Source organism: Rhinolophus ferrumequinum, chromosome 13 (assembly GCF_004115265.2).
Source record: "Rhinolophus ferrumequinum isolate MPI-CBG mRhiFer1 chromosome 13, mRhiFer1_v1.p, whole genome shotgun sequence".
Lineage (NCBI taxonomy): Eukaryota > Metazoa > Chordata > Mammalia > Chiroptera > Rhinolophidae > Rhinolophus > Rhinolophus ferrumequinum.
This window is the reverse complement of record NC_046296.1, coordinates 26,300,124-26,318,336: the sequence shown is the minus strand read 5'-3', so window position 1 is coordinate 26,318,336 and position 18,213 is coordinate 26,300,124. Positions and strand designations below refer to the sequence as shown.

General features: G+C 33.8%; 1 protein-coding gene across 8 annotated transcripts in view; it reads right to left on the bottom strand.

The window, feature by feature from the left end:
• WDPCP (WD repeat containing planar cell polarity effector) overlaps positions 1-18,213 on the bottom strand; it is a 316,746-nt gene that overhangs the window by 152,578 nt on the left and 145,955 nt on the right. For all 8 annotated transcript variants that reach the window (XR_004424816.1, XM_033124690.1, XM_033124694.1 and 5 more), the window contains exon 10: positions 10,281-10,890. Coding sequence is in view for 7 of the 8 variants with exons in the window: in XM_033124690.1 (XP_032980581.1) it covers positions 10,281-10,890 (610 nt within the window). In the remaining variant the exon portion in view is untranslated. The remainder of the gene's footprint in view (positions 1-10,280; positions 10,891-18,213) is intronic.

Here is an 18,213-nt window from a genome sequence, read left to right as displayed (position 1 = left end):
CTAGCCAATCAATCAACTCTAATGCGTCTTTTGGAGCAAAAACTAATATAAGACCCGGTCTTATTTTACTATAATATAAGACCAGGTTTTTATAATATAATATAATATAATATAATGTAATGTAATGTAATGTAATGTAATGTAATGTAACGTAATGTAATAAATATAATATAACATAACATAACATGATATAACATAATATATACCAGGTCTTATATTAATTTTTGCTCCAAAAGACACATTAGAGCTAGATCTTATTTTCCTGGGAAACATGGTATATACATTTAAAAACAAGATTTTGATGTGAACAAAATTCTTATTGACTGTCATTAGTTCTAAATTGTATCTAGTCTTTAGCCCATGTACTTGGGGGGGGTGGGTAGGTACAAATACCCATGACAAATACAATGTGACTATAATATATAAATGTTTTTAACTGTTTTTATTAATGGGTACTCTCAATTGATAGTTTCTTCACAGATACCACATACCAATTTATTTTAAATTGGCATTAAGAGATTATTCTCTTCTCTTAAAATAAGAAATTAGTTTAATCAATAGCAGTATTAATCCTGCTTTGATCCCCTTCACAACTAATATTTGTTATAAAATACCTTGGTAAATTATAAATACATTTGTTTATCCTTTTAAAATGAAAGAAAATCCACTTCTAATCTTAGAGGAACAAGAACACAAAACACATGGGGGAGTATTCTGTTCTAGTTTTATTTCAAATGAGACCTGGCTTATCTCATTTGAAACTAACAATTTCTGTGTAATTAAATGACAATAAATACTAGGGCTTTTAAGCAGGATATTATTTTATAAAATATTTTTAAAATGGCTGGCTATAAAATATTTTTTTCTTCAGCCAATGTTTATGGATTTGAGAGAGTCTACAAAAACTTCTCGGTACAAATAATCATAAAGCTAAATGAGAAAATGTATGTGAAATTATTTGTAAGCTGTAAAGTACATAAAGTATTACTGCAATTCTCTTCATTACTATCATCATCACCATCATCATCTAACTGCAATAGTTATAGGTTTCAGGATTTTAAAAAATATATTACTGCATGAGAAAAATGCCAAAATGCTTCGTAGTAACTTCTGGTCACATCAAAATGAGAACTTGTGCTATATCTAACAGGACTCAGCTTGATAGCGAATCTGGGGAATTGCCTTGACTACTGAGCAATAAAACTTTACTATTCTTTTTTGTGTTGGTAGAATCCATGAATGCTACTGTCCAAAAGTCTTCATTAGCCTGCAGTCAAGCACAGGAAGTCCTCATAAATAAGGGTGGTTCCTTAGCAGTAGATATTAATGTGTAGAAACTTTGCAGGAAACTGAAAATATCTTAAAATCTGTTGACTGTATCTATACCCTATGCAATACTTCTAGCAAAAAAAAGAAATGAATTTTGAGAAGAAAAGCTAAAATATAATATAAACAAAATCAAATTGTGCAAAAGGTGATAGAGAAAAATCTTTAAAAGTAGCCAAAAAAGGACACATAATGTACAAAGATATGAACTGCAAATTTTAATTCTGAAATTATGCAAGCCAGCAGACGACAGCAAGACATTTTTTTAAATGTTGAGAGAGAAAAATGAATTAACCGAAAATTCTACGCCTTTATAATAGTTGAAAATTCATGAAGAAAGATAATCTAAATGCACCTAACAACAGAGCTCTGAAATAATAAAGCAAAAACTGATAGAACTAAAAGGAGAAAAAGTCAATTCTACAACTATAGTTGGAAATTTCAGCACTTCTCTCTCATTAGTTGAGAGAACACATAAACAGAAAATCAGTAAAAACAGAAAATACTTGAATAACACTATCAGTGATTTTGACCTAATTGACATATATAAAACATTTCACACAACAACAGAATACACATTCCTTTTAAGTATACAAAAAACATCAACCAAGATGGGGCATATTCTGAGTGATAAAACAAACCTCAGTAAATTTAAATGTTTTAAACTCATACAGAGTACATTCTCTGACCACAACAGAATTAGATATCAATACAGAAAGATACCTGGAAAATATCCAAATATTTAGAAATTAATCAACATTCTTCCAAATAATCTATAAGTCAAAGAAGAAAGTGCAAAGTAAAATAGAAAATATTTTGAAATAAATAAAAATTAAAATACGCGTATAACATCAAAATTTGTACAATGTGATTATGGCAGTACCTAGAGGGAAATTTCTAGCTTTAAATGCTTTAATTAGAAAAGAAGAAAGGTCTAAAATCAACGATCCAAGCTTCCACAATATGAACCAAAGGAAAGAAGAGTAAATTAGTCCTAAATAGAAGGAAATAATAAAAATAAGAAATAGAAACTAAACAAAGACTAGAGAAAAGAGATGAACTCAAAAGCTGGTTCTTTGAAACGATCAGTAAAATTGATCAATTGAGAAAAAGAGAGAGAACACACAACTTACCAATATCAAGAATAATCACTACAGAACTAGATATTAAAAAATGAGTGGATATAACTATACACAAATAAAAATAAATGAAATGGTTCCTTGAAAGACTTAAAACTATCAATGCTCATTCAAAAAGGAATAGATAACCTAAACGACCCTTCATTATTTGGATTTGAATTTGTAGTTAAAAAAAAAAAAAAGAAACAAAACCTTTAAATACACATACACGTACACACACAACCTGCATATCCAGATGCCCTCACTGGTCAATTCCCTCAAACTAAAGAAGAAATGATATCAATTCTACAAAACTCAAAATCTAAGAGGAGGGAACAGTTCCCAACTTATCTCATGATGTTAGCATTATACTGATACCAAAAATGACAAAAATATTACAGGAAAAGGAAAAGAAAACTACACACCAATATCTCCCATAAACAGATACAAAACTCGTTAGCAAAATATTAGCCAAACAGTACTATATTAAATAGATAATACATCATGAACAAGAGAGATTTGTCCCACAAACACAAGGCTGCTGAAACATCTAAAAATAATCAATATAATTCACTATGTGACAACTCCTTCCCCATCATGTAATCACTTCAATAGATGCAGAAAAAGCACTTGAAAAAATTCAACATCCACTCAAGACATCTCAGCAGACAAGGAATGGAAGGGGACTTCCTTAACCTAATAACATTATACATATAGTGAAAGATTAAATGCTTTCCACCAAAGATTGGAAACAAAGCAAGAATGACTTCTCTTGCCACTTCTAATATATACTGGAGGAACAAGCTAGTATAATAAAGGAAGAAACAAAATAAAAGGCATATAGATTGGATAAGAACATGTAAAACTGTTTTTAATTGCAGTTGTCATAATCATCTATGTAGAAAATTCTATGGAATCTACAAAAAAGTTCCTAGAGGTAAGAAATGAATTTAAAAGGGTTGTAAGATACATGGTTATATTTTAAAATTTTATTTGTATATAATCCCAATGAACAATTAAAAACTGTAATTAAGAATACTATTTTAATAGCATCCAAAAACGTGAACAAAATACGTACAAGATCTTTACACTTAAAAACACTACTGAGAGACATTAGAGAATACCTGAACAAATGGAGACAAATACTGTGGTTATAGACCAGGAAACTCAATATTGTTAAATTGTTATTCCACCCCAAATTTATAGATTCAAAATAATCCCAATCAAAAATCTATGAGGTGTTTTTGCAGAAACTGACAAGTTGGTTTTAAAATTTATATAGAAATTCAAATATCTAGAATAGCCAAAACAATTTTGAAATAGAAGAACAAAGTTGGAGGACTCATAGAATCTGATTTCAAGACTTACTGTAAAATCACAGTAATTAAGACAGTGTGGTACTCCTTTAAGTATAGACATCTAGATCAGTGAAAGAGAAAACAGTCTAGTCATAGACACACATACATAGGGTCAAGGTAATTCCATGGAGAAGGGATCATCTTTCCAACAGTTGGTGCTGGAACAATTGAATATTTATATTAAAAAACTAATTTCAACCCATGCCTCACACCATATGAAAAAAATTAATTTGAAATAGACCATAAACCTAACTGTAAGAACTAAAACAGTAAAACTTCTAGAAGAAAACAGGATTAGACAAAGATTTCTTAGGCCATAAAAAAAGCAGAAGCCATAAAATAAAGAAATTTAAGAACTGGTTTTCATTGAAGTTAAAAACTTCTGCTACCTAAAACACACTGTTAAGAACATGAAAAGGTAAAGTACAGGCTGGAAGACAATATTCACAATGCTAGTATCTTACAAAAGACTTATATGCAGAATATACAAAAACTCTTACTATTTAGTAATAAATAATCAAATTAAATTTGAGCAAAATATTTGAAGCTATACTTCATCAGAGAAGATACATGGCAAATAAGCTCAGAAAAAGATGCTCACCTCCAATAGTCATCAGGGAAATGCAAATTAACATCACTACACACACACTAGAATGGCTTAAATTAAAAAGACCATTAATGTCAAGTGTTACTGAGGATGTGGAGCAACTGGAACTCCAAAATAGTCCATTGCTTCTTAAGTTAAACATACACTTAGCATATGGCACAGCCATTCTACTCGAAGGTTTTTCCCAAGAGAAATTAAGATATATGTCCATACAAAGACCTGTACATTAGCTTCGATCTGGAAACAACCCAAAAGTCCATCAACATGTGAAAAGATACACAAATTGTGGTTTATCTATATAATAGAATACTACTCAGTAAAGGCAAATTTACAGATATACACACCAATATGAAAGATTTTCACATGCCGAGTGAAAGCAAGACACAAAAGAGTATTTTATGAGCTCATTTCTATGAAATTCTAGAAAAAGCAAATCTAGTATGTCATAACAGAAACTGGATCAATGCTCTTCAGCTTTGAGGGGGACAGGGATTGACTGCAAATGGCCTGAGAGAATTTTGGGGGGTGATGGAAATGTTCTGTATCTTGATTGTGGTGGTAATCATAGGAATATATACATTTGTCAGAACTCACTGAACTGTATAGTAAGACAGGTACATTTAATTTTATGTAAATTATACCTCAATAAACTTGAATTAAAAATCCATCATCTCTCTAGTTTAAAGAATACAGACTGCTGTCTGGAATAGCAGTCCATTTGAAATGATGTAAGATCCAATTTTAAGATGACTAGGAATATGACAAAGTACCTGACATTTCTTTCCAGCAATAAATTACCACCAATTACCACCTGGGTAAAGTATAATATTTAAATAACTCATTAAAAATAACTCTTTTGAAGAAAGAATAAGTCTTACAAAATTTCTAAGAGAAAAATCATACTAATTTTTTTTTTAATTTCAGGTTATACTAGTTTTTTAGTGAAAGACACATGCACACACACACATTGCCTCTGATTTTCAAAATCTTATGAGAGGAAAGATGTTAGCTTTATTTCTTAATGTTAGCACTTGAACATTTAACCTTTTCCCAACTTTCCAGGCTCTGGGAGAGCATTGCAGGGGCACACGAGGTAGATGGAATACTAACAACATCACCACGGGAAAGAGGGAGCGTGAGAGCACATGGAGTGACTGGGGAGTTACGTACATTAGTGCAGCCCAGCTGGGGAGATGAAGCCTGAGAGGCAGACAAGGGTTTATCAACTACTGAAGGATTTCAGGCTGGAGAATCCATGACCAAATCTGTACTATTAGATTAATCTGAGGGTTGGGGGGAAGGGAGGCGAAGATGGGAAGATAAGAAGGCAGAAGATTACAGAGGGCCACTGATTAATCATGGTAAAACAGGAAAGATCTAGATTAAGTTAATGACAGCAAGGTTGAATAGAAGGTTATTGACAGTATTTAGAAGGCAGAACTGATTGGATATGGCATGAAGGGTGAGAGGATTCCAGGATGACTTCGGACTTGGGATATCATCTGAATAACTGTAGCATCCACCAAAATGGAGAATACAGGAGAAGTAGGTTTGGGAAGAAAGACATTGACCTCTTGTCTGCACGTAATGAGTCTGAGGCTCATTACATCCTCTTGTGTACATCCAAGGCGAGGTATCCAGCAAGCCAGGTGAGTATGTGGCTGTGGAGTCAGGTGTGGTCTGGGCTGAGGTCAGAGATGAGACAGACAGCAAAATAAAAAAACTCTCAGTCTGTATAAAATGAGAGCTAAAAATGGGACCTTAGAGAGCCTCAACATTTTCACAAGTAGGCAGAAACGCATAAAAATGTGACAAAGTTGCATCTGGGGTCACAGAAGGCAAGTATGATAAGAGTTCAATGACAGTAGAAGCAATCATCAACCATCAAATGCTGAGAAGTCATCAAATAAGTAAGAGAAATACATATATCAAGTATCGTGTTTTCCTGAAAATAAGACCTAGCCGGACAATCAGCTCTAATGTATCTTTTGGAGCAAGAATTAAGTGAATGAACTAATCAGAAACAGTTTTGGAGACAAAAAGGAAAAACTGAGGGTTGCTAGATGGGCAGGAGGGGTGGGGGGTGGGAGGGAGGGTGAGGGGATTGGAGGGCAGTCGGTGACCACAGGATGGCCACAGGTTTGAAAATTAATCTGGGGAACGTAATTTAGTGGTTACCAGAGGGTAAGGGGGCTGGGGGGTGGGAGATGAGGGTAAGGGGGATCAAATATATGGTGATGGAAGGGGAACTGACTCTGGGTGGTGAACACACAGTGTAATTTATGGATGATGTGATACAGAATTGCACACCTGAAATCTATGTAATTTTACTAACAATTGTCACCCCAATAAATTTAAAAAATAAAATTAAAAAAAAGAATTAATATAAGATCCAATATTATATTTATATTTATATTTATATTAATTATATAAGACCCGGTATTAATTTATTATCAGACAAGGTCTCATATAATATTACAGTAAAATAAGACCGGGTCTTATATTAATTTTTGCTCCAAAAGACACATTAGAGCTGATTGTCCAGCTAGGTCTTATTTTCGGGGAAACACGGTAGGAAATCACTGGTGACTTTTCCAAGAGCAGTTTCAGGAGAACACTGAAGACAGAAGCCAGAGTTCGGTGCTGTGAGGAATGAATAAGAAGTGAAGCAGCAGAGAAAGTCAGTGTTACTATTATTTCAATGAGTTTGACTATGTAAGGAAGGTGAATATCTGATTAATAACAGAAGGGAACCAATTAAAGGAAGAGATGTTTGTTTGTTTTATGGGGTGGTTTGGGTCTGTATCTGCTGATGTACCCTGTTTCCCCAAAAATAAGACCTAGCCGGACAATCAGCTCTAATTGCGTCTTTTGAAGCAAAAATTAATGTAAGACCTGATATTATATTTTATTATATCATATCATATTATATTATATAAGACCGGGTCTTATAGTAAGATAAGACCGGATCTTATATTAATTTTTGTTCCAAAAGACGCATTAGAGCTGATTGTCCATCTAGGTCTTATTTTCAGGGAAACACAGTAGCAAGATTTGTATGGAGAGCGGGGAGGGTCTCAAAGTAAAAGTGTCAAAGGGAACACTGTAGGATCCAGAGTGGAAGTAGTGGTGGAATTAGTCTTGGACATGAGGAAGGGCTCCTCTTCCACTGAAATGAGAAGATTTATGTACATGTAGACAAGTGGTGCTTGGTTGGTTGGGTGGGAGGTGAGTGGCTGAGGAGCAGATGAACTTAATGAAGAGCCAAATAAAAGATGAGATTCTCTGTTGATGGGGCAGGGAGCTAATCGTGTGAATTTACAGAGAGCAATGAAAAGGTACTGATGAGAATGGAGAAGCTTTAATATCTCAGTAATATAATTAGGGACTCCTTTTAAATAATTAACCTCAGTTTATATATTTGAAAATATGAAATAATGATTGTCAGGTAAAGATATTATGGTTACATACTGTTTTGTATAAAATAGTACTTCTTGGCTTCTAAATGGGAGGATGACACTTCTAGCTCCCTCCTGAAGAAGACATGCTCTTCAAATTATTCTAATAATAGTGGTGATGGACTTTTAATCCCCATTGCATTTGATCGATGATTACAAAGATTTAGAATGGAAGCTCTAGCCTTGGAACAGTTTTCCTTCAACATTACACTAACTGACCTGTTCTAAGTGTCAAACTCCAAAAATCTTAGCACATTGGCACCAGCCACTGCCACGTTTACATATGACAACGTTCTATTTTAAACTATGATCTATCTCAGCTTCTTAAATTGTAAGCTATACCTTTCATGTCAAAAATTCCAAAGGCTTGCATAACAAGCATATGAAAAAAAATCTCATAAATGCTCCCGAGTAGGGAAACTGCACATGCAACTACCTGTTTATATATGCAGTAACTTGAATTATACATGAAAATTCCACATGGATGCCCAGAATCAGCACTGTGTTAATTCAAGAAGTATATTAAAATTTTTGGATGTATTTAGTAGCAGATCCTAAGAAAAATCTGTCATTTAAATGGGGTTTTCTTTAAAAAGAGAGAGAGAGAGAGAAAGAGAAAGAGAGAGAGAGAGAGAGTACTGCTAGTTGGAATCTACCGTTTCAAGGAATCTACTCTTTCTAAGGAGAAAAAAAATAATCTGTAATAAACATTAATGTTATAATATATTTTAAAAATTTAGGAAACTCCATATTTAGGTCTTTTTTTAAAGAGTCTGTGAAACTTCCCTATCCTATAAAACATAAGAATCATATTAAAAATAAAATTTAAGTGACAAATGTCAGTTGCAGAAGTTATCACCTTTTCATTTGAATGCTTGACTTCTATTGGATAATTCTCTTCCAAGAGACCTTCTTGGGAAAAAGAGGTGACAGCCAACTCATTGCCTAATTGATTTAGGAACAGTGCCTAGGGAGACAGTCCAATTAAGTTTACAAGCGTTCAATTAGCAGGAAGCCCTCTAAATCCCTACACCAAGAGCCTGTTTACTTTAGAAAGAAGGCAAATGTGCTAGAGATAGGAAGAGAAAGCTGTGCTTTTTGCAAAAGCTGTTGTGAGTAGGCCCATAAGGGATAGCTGGAGAAAAGCTAGGTACATGTGGGCAGACAGCCTTCTGTTTGACAGGTAACTAGGTAATTTATAAAAGGGTGTGTGTGTGTGTGTGTGTGTGTGTGTGTGTGTTTTAACAGACATGCAAAACATCTAACATCCACTTTAATGAGTGTTGTGTATGGAGACATACAACTGTGAAACATGCAGTGGGGCAAAGCAGACCTCGATAATCTCCTAATAAATGAGATTCCAAACATTTTTTTCTTGGACAATATTAACATTACAAATAGATTTATTTGTATTTTCATTATGTGACAAAACATAGCCCTTATAATATCCATTATATTTTCAGGTTAATCAAGTCATTTTCACTAGATTTATTTCATATATTTAATTTCAGAAGCAAGTAGATCCAGAAAAAAACAAAGTAAACTGACAGCTATTTTATAAACACTAAAATGTCTTAGAAACTTAACTTCGTGCCACCGAGCCAAATCTTGTAAGGGGTTTTAAATGTATTTATTTTTCTATGTTTTTAAGTAGCAGTAATGTGCTTTAATTAAAATCTTTTTTTTTTAAACCTAAGTGAGTTTCTTTCAAGAATGTTAAATTATACAAAACTATCTAAAGAATATCATATATTACAGGGCATAGCTGGTAATGTAAAACTACAAAGACAACTAAATCATAATAATAAAATTTTGTTTTAAAGTTTCCTGATTGAAATGGGCTATATTAATATACAATTTTCATAATATTGATAAATCCTTTTTGAATATTTTTATCTAAATGGGAAACAAAAAAAGTTATTCAAATATATTTAGCAATTCTAACTAAACATTTGCTTTCTCTTCCAAAACACTTGCTTTAAACAATTCCAATCTGGGAAGCAATGGACACCTACAATCTAAAATACTTTGATAGAAAAAGTATTACATTCCCACTACACAGAAGTTTTAATGGGTATATTGAGTGCTTTTAAAATATTCACACACCTATTTATTAATGAATTTTTTTAGTAGACAGCTTATTTTGATAAGTATCAAATGTGAAGGTTCAAGCTTTTTATTCATCACAATGGATAATTAGCACAATTTCTAAATACTTCAGTATCTAATGTTCCTTGACATTTAAAAAATCATCCACAAAGCTTTCTTAAAGAAACTATATAAAATGTTTGAGAGGCAAGCATATTTATGGGATGACAAATAGGAAATCTACATTCTAAGAATTGTTTTATTGTCTTAATTATAATATCTCCATCATAAACACTTTACTTACTCACCAACTTCTTTGACTTACCAAATTTAAACAGAAGTACACCCAAAGGTCCTCTGTCAAATCTGAGGAAGAGGAGATCATAGATGTCCCCACTTTCAGGCTTCTGAGAAACAACTTGCGGAGCTATCCACTGCATTTGAACAAGACTGCTGGAAACATCAAAACATTTATTGAATTGCAGAGTCTCCCTGGGTGAGCGGTCTTCAGCCAAGAGCTGGATGTGAATAGGGGATAGAGCCATATCAAAAATTTGCAGCTCTCCTTGGCTGCTGCCAACTAGCAGAATTGTGCCACTTGGGTGGCAGCTTATTAATGAAGGCAAAAGTTCAGCCTGGGCTAAGAGAGTCACTCTACGGTGAGTTTCATAAAGAATTACTGAAGAATCTTCACAGCCCAGAATCAGTTTGTCTTCAGTAACATTCCTGCAACAGCTAATGGCCTTTGATCTTAGTGGTATTCTGGTGACTGAGACACACTGGATTTTGTTCCGAACACATTCATAGATGCAACTGTCAGCCATGGGCTCTTTGTCTACACTGATGGAGTGCTCCACTGTCAACACCTGATAAGTCTGTTTGGTGCCAAAGCGAACATCCAGTGGATCCCATTCTGTGCGGACAGAACTCAGAACCTGTAAGAAATGTATGAAGTATGTTCACATAGACCTTAGTATTTCTTCAGCTGTAACACATGGGCCTGCATATTAATACAGCATCCTTTTGAAGGACATCAATTATTACTTTAAACATCAGCAAGATCTAAGTATGTATGTCTGTGTATAAAATCTCAAATAGGACACATATGTGATATGTAATAGCACAGCTGCAGAAATTAAACTATTAGATTTTTTAACTTAAACACTTTATTTTAGAAAGTCTGTTAATAACTAAAAGACAAGTATGTCCCACAGTATACAAAAACTAATTAAGGTAGGTTTTCAGTAAAATAATATGCTTAGCAGAATATCTAAAATTATTAGAAGTCTTATTTTTAAAAGGATGAATAGAGGACTTGAAACAGTTTAGCTAATCTCCTTCCCACCCACTATCCTTCCCAATTCTGAAGTTTCTCATACATCATTTACTAGAAATATATTTCTAATTAGTAGGGCAGGATAGGCAAAGGAAAAAACATCAAAAGCCTACTAACAATCTTATAGAAATATTTTACTATCAGAAAGGATACAAAGGGTTAAGTAGACAAATGACCAACAGAAAAAATAATAATGTAATGTACTGATTTACAATAATAATAATAAAAAACACTTAAGACCTGGTAAGTAATATGAATTGTCAAGACCTGTGAAGCAAAATTTTTAAAAAGCATCTTTGGTGTTAAAAGGTACAAGAAAAACCAAGACAGAAAAAAATAAAACAACAGGCCATTGGGTTTATTTATATAATGTAGGAGACCAAGGATCTGGAGAATAGAATTAAAGTGGTATTAAACATTTTCTAACACTTTGTCAAAATCTTCAAAATCAGATGCAGAAACATTAAAGGTACACTTCTATACATGATAAAATCCCATAGAACTACCAACACACATACAAAAATGCATGTGAAATCTGATGAAATCCAACTAAGGCCTCTTTCTGAGTTAACAGTATTGTACCAAGGTCATTTTCCTGCATATGACAACGCACTATAGTAACATAAGATACTATCATTGGGGCAAATGGAGAAAAGTACAGGAAGGGAATTAGCTTTTAGCAATTTTAGCAATGACTTCAGTAGTTTCTTGAGAGTCAAACTATTTCAAAATTAAGTTATTTTTTTAAAAAGGCACCAAATACATCCATAGTACATAGTGCTGCCTTGGGAAAGAGGGGTTGATGTGAATTAAAAAAAAAAAAAAAAGATCCTGTACATCATTACCAAACTAATCTTCTTAAACTAAATGTTTTTACTCTCACTTCCTGGTTCAAACCCTTCATTGGTTACCCGGCCGACTAATGAATTTTTATTCCCCTGCCTGGAATGCAAAAGCTTGTAGGACTCATATCTAACTCCTTTCCTCCTTCACATTCTCTTTGCTTATTTTTCTTTTTTGTCTTATAAATACCGTTTCCCCGAAAATAAGACCTAGCTGGACAATCAGCTCTAATGCGCCTTTTGGAGCAAAAATTAATATAAGACCAGACATTATATTAATTATATTGTATTATATTATATTATACCCGGTCTTATAATATACTAAAATAAGACTGGGTCTTTTATTAATGTTTGCTCCAAAAGATACATTAGAGCTGATTGTCCAGCTAGGTCTTATTTCAGGGAAACAGGTATTTTCGTCCTGGGGATACAGAAGTTAAGTCTTCATCCTCAGAGAACATACACTCTATTGGCTGAAGACAAGGAAACAATTCACAAGCAAACATCTATCCATAGGATGTTAGTGATCCTATACGCATATTTCCCAAGTACTATTAAGAAAAATAAAGCAAAGTAAGCGGAATAAGGAGCAGCAGGAATGGGGAGGGGAGTTTATATAGAGAGGTCAGGACAGGTCTTTCTGATAAAGGTGACCTGAAAGAAGTGAAGAGTGAGCCATGCAGCCATTTGGTAGAAGAGAGCTCTGGGCAGAAATAAACAGCCTGAGTTGGGGCTCTTGGCCTGATCAAGGAACAACAGGAGACAGACCTGGCTAGAGGAGGGAGCAAGGAAGAAAGTAGGTAGTGGGAATTGGGGAAACGAAACAAATTATGTAGTAGTAGCTTGTAGGCTACTTTGTAGGGACTTGGGCTTTTTCTCTAAATGAGATGAGAAGCCATAAGCAAAGGAGGGACAGGATCTGACTTGCAAATTCTGGTGCTATCTCCTAGTTTCCCCTCATTACTGTGAGTTCAAACTAAAACGTGCCCTGCATTTTCCCAGCTCTATAACTTGTTAAATTAATTAAACGAGGAGGCTATTAGCCTGATGCGGCTCTAATGCCCTGGGGGCCTACATAAGCAAACCAAAATCTAGACCTGTAAGTGCCTCAAAGTTACAAAATCAAAACGCTAAGGACAACCAGTCACGAGTAGCCAACTAGGCTTTAAGCTATAGCCCATCAAATAATTTCCTTTCTTTGCTTCTGCACTTTCACTTTTTAAGCCTTTCCCCTAGCCTCTGGAGTGAAGCACTCCTAGCCACTTCTAGTTGGTGCTGCCTGATTGGAATTGATTTTTGCTCAAATATACTCCTAAATTTTTTTAATATGTCTCAGTTTGTCTTTTAACAACTTCACTTATGTCCTCTGCCTGAAACCCACACTGTTCACCCTGAGACTCAGTTTTTTCCTTCCAACCACACTCACCTTGAAAATGGTATCCCAGTTTCCGGTTCCTTCCAGCCAGGCAGCATCCTTCCTTCCTTTGATATCATCTCCATACCCCCTTCTCTACTCCAACTCGGCCTATGACTTTCTGGTGACATTCAGCCTTTTATTTAATTCTAATGTTTGGTCATAGGGCCTTATTTTCACTGTAAGCTTAAAAAAATAAACTGTTTTATCTATTTCAAACTTTTTTTTTTTGTATCCTTGTAGCAGCTAGCCAAAAGCTATGCAGGTAGTAGGTATGCGATAAACTTTTTAAAACTATGAATTTTTTTGAAAAAACAAACACTGTAATGCTGCTTAAAATATCGTACTTCCACAAAGCTTAACCCCCCGTCGTCTACTACCCCCTGACATCGTATATAGCTGTTACAATTCCATTGACTCCATTCCCTACGCTGTAATGGAATTGAAACAGCTATATATGAAGTCGGCGGGTAGCAGACTAGGAGGGGGGTTATCACTTTGTGAGGGGTGTAAATGTCTAATCATATAGTTTTGTACACGTGTGGAAGATAATTTTAAACATTGAAAAGATGTGGTTTGAAAGTTAATATGAAACTGATTTCATTTATTTACGGTATTTAGCACTCTGCCTGGCATATGGTAGTAGCTCAATAAACACTACTGACTGAATATATTTTAAATAAGACATACAAAGTTCATTCTTAATTTCATGATTTTAAATTTATTTAAATTCATACTTATGTGATTTTAAAAGATAATATTATTAGAAAAGAAACATTTCAGTCTATGAAAATAAGAAATCTGTATAATAAGTATATGGATACTGCCATGATAAAGATATCATATACTATAATAAAATAAGCAATGAGCAATAGTAAAGTATGTAGTAACAGTAAATCTGCACAGGGAAATATTTATAAATAATTTGACTGACACAGCACAGAACCTTAGTGAAAAAGTTTAAGTTAAAAAAAAGCTGAAATGATACTTGGATGTTACCTAATATAATATTAATGTTTTTAATTGAAAGAAGTAGTAGACTGGGATTCCAATTAGAAGACATTTTATGTATAAGTAGATAGAAAGAGATAACATCAATAAAAATGGGCTCAGCTGAAATATAACAATGAGATGCAGGGGAAGAAAATTCAGTTTCAGTTTTTCTATGAAAATGCTAATGTGCTGGACTAAGATTATGAAAATAAAGTGTTACACCTACATTTTCAGTAGCCTTTTAAAGTTCTGTTAGCAGATCATTTGCAAATAAGTTGAAAATACCAAATGCAATTATGTAGTTATTGCAAAATACCAAGAAAGAACACACACTTTTTAAAATCCAAACTTGCACAGACTAAGACATCTCTTAATTTTTTATTTTTGCAGCCAGATTTTCCTCCCAAAATGAACTTAGACTGAAGTACTAGTCAGGAGATAATCAGCCAAGATAGAATGCTAAGATAAAAAACCAAATACCATGTTTCCCTGAAAATAAGACCTAGCCAGACAATCAGCTCTAATGCATCTTTTGGAGCAAAAATTAATATTAATTATTTGGTCTTATTTTCGGGGAAACACGGTATGGTGGGTAGTGAAGGGAGAAATGCTAAGTGACAATGCCCTGAAGAAAAACCACAAAGGAGAGAAAAGAATCCAAAAAGAAAGGACTGTGGCTAGCAAAGTAACCTAGCAAAATTAATTTGGAGTCTACTCCCACCTTCAGTGAGGCGCTGTTATCCTCTACAAACGTCATGATCAAGAATTCCCCTTTCTCATTGAGTTCTCTCTCTCTCTCTCTCTCTCTCTCTCTCTCTCTCTCTCTCTCTCTCTCTCTCTCTCTCTCTCTCTCTCTCCCCTTCCTTCCTTCCTTCCCTCCTTCCCTCCCTCTCTTTATTTTCCATCCCTCCCTCCCTTCCTTCCTCATTTAGGTATAATTGACATACAACATTATATTAGTTTCAGGTGTACAACATGATTCGATATTTGTATGTACTGCAAAATGATCACCTCAATAAGTCTTAATATCATCACCACACATAGTTCCAAATTTTTTTTCCTGTGACAAGCACTTTTAAGATTTATTCTCTTAACAAATTTGAGTTCTTGGTCTGAATCCTATTTTCAGGTACTCCCCTGATTTGGTGAATTCTGAAATCTAATAATTCTTTAAAAAGTCTTAAAATATATGCCAGAGGTTTCAGGAACTGGTCATTAGAATTCAAATGAGAATGTCTGTGATAAGAACAGGGTCAAAAGTTCTAACAAAGGCATTGTGAATAGGCAAACAATGAGAAGGGGAAAAACAGAGATGAGAAAAGACAGACTTTTATACCGTGTAGTGATTTGCTGAAAGTCAGAATCAGAAGGAAACGATCTCGGCTTTAATTCTAAGTTAAAAGGAGGGTACACGGAAGAAAAGCACAAAAACACAGAAGGTATGTTAGCTAAACCACAGGCTATGCAATGTTAGAAGAGGTCAATGAAGGGAGATTGTGATACCAGACAAGAGATGGATGACCATGGTCCAATGTTTTATTTTTTGTTGTTTTGCTTTTTCCTTTTTAAAGAAAACTGTGCGGTAAAGAAAGAAATGGTAACCACTGAAAAATTCAAGCTAAGAAAGAGCAGAAAAGATAGAGTCCTAAGAGTCTTTGAATTTCCCGATTTCAAGGATAAACAAGTTGGTAGTATCATTCGAAAAGTGAATTGTTTTAGTCAAGTTTAAATCAGTCAGCTTTAAGGGTGAAACTAGTTGAAAAAATGTACAAGATGATTCTATTTTTATTCTTACAAAGCTAAATTTGAAAAAAGAAAATAGAACTGAACCAAAAGTCTTCAAAGGAGGAATAGTATGAGGAAGGAAAGGTATATGCAGTTAACATGATTGATACCTTCTCTGGAAGATATTTAAGAAAAAAAGGAAAGCACAAAAAGCAGAAAAGCAATCACAGTGATCTGGAGATAGGCTCAAGATTCTCACGTTTCATGGTTAGCTAGAAAAGCTGCCTATTATAACCCCTTTAAAATCATCCAGTATGTAAATCAGAAAAGAACTTTATTTAGAGAGCCCTTTTCTGGAACTGAAAACTTACACCAGTGGGTAGCCAGGTTATTTAAAAGATTATGCAACAACCAAAAGTTCTTAGCTTATCACTAGAATTTATTCTTAAATCTACATTCTTCCCTCACTTTGCAAAAATTTTTAAGATAAAAAGACACATTTTATTTTTAATTCTTTATTATGAAACATTTAAGACACACATAAAAGTAGAGAGAACAGCATGATAATGTGAAAACCAGCTTTATGAAATACTATCCTTGTGCTACAATTTTTCTCAAGAAATAAAATATCAGACACAGTGAAACCTGCCAGATTTCATTCTCTTTCCTCTCACCCCAGAGGCAATGCTATTATGAATTTGGTATTTATTCCTATCACATTATTACTACATCAATCTAGAACAATACTGAACAACACATAGCATTGTTCTGAATGCTTTAAAATTTTATACAAATACTATCATACCGTATCACACTATAATTCCTTTGTGCTCAACTAATTTTTCTGGGATTTAATCATATAGCTCTAGTTCCTTCATTATAACGTCTGTATAGCATTCCACCCTCTAAATACTATACCACTGTTTCTAAGTTTCTCTCCATAGCAATTTACTAATTTACCTATCAGCAGTGAATGAGAGTTCCCTATTGCTCCATATCTTTACTTATCCAAATATATCAACTAAAAGCAAAATAGTAATAATTGTTTTCAAATGGATACATCTGTTATTTTTAATAGCTTTCAATAAAATCTGTCTTCAATTAAGTCTATACAAATGTCTTACAAGCTTAGAAAAACAGACATTTCTCGAGGAAATAGAAACATTCCCTTATTCATAATTTTTAGTATGTGAAAGGTATCAATTTATATGTCTGTGTATTAATAAAATCCTCTAATTCACAGAATTACTTGTTACAACAATCAACACAATATAGAAAAAAGTTATTTCGTGAAAGACAAATAGATCAATGGAACAGAATAAGGAACCCAGAAATAGACCCAGAGATCAGATCAGTTGACTATATCTGACAAAGTAATAAAGATGATTCAATGAAGAAAGGATTGTCTTTTCAATAAATAGTGCTGAAACAACTGGACACCCACATGCAAAAACATGAATATACACATTGGCCTTAAACCTTTCACAAAAAGCTGGTTCAAACTAAAAGTGTTTACTATGACCATGAATATAGCATCCCTGATTGTGGCAAAGTGGCAATGGTAGCTCTATAGTTTTTGAATCTCTCTAAATCTCCACATAAAAGAGATAGTTCAACTGAATAGCAAAACCAAATCCCATAGATGAGTAAATGTGTATTAAAGGAGAGAGAGAGCACTATATGTAATGACTATATACTTCAATAATGTAAATAAAGTATAACTATTTAAAAATGGAAGGGGAGAAATGAGAAAACATAGGCAAAAAGTTTTTCAATGCTCTCAGTAATTTACATTAGTAGTAACAATCTTATGATTATTCTAAGGCTGTTAGGTGTGGACTGTGGGATAAAGTAAACAAGTAATTATGAGATACTATAATTCATTCCATGTGTCCCTGCACTAGGATTTTCAGCATGAAAGAGAGGAGATGCAGGTATAATACAAAAA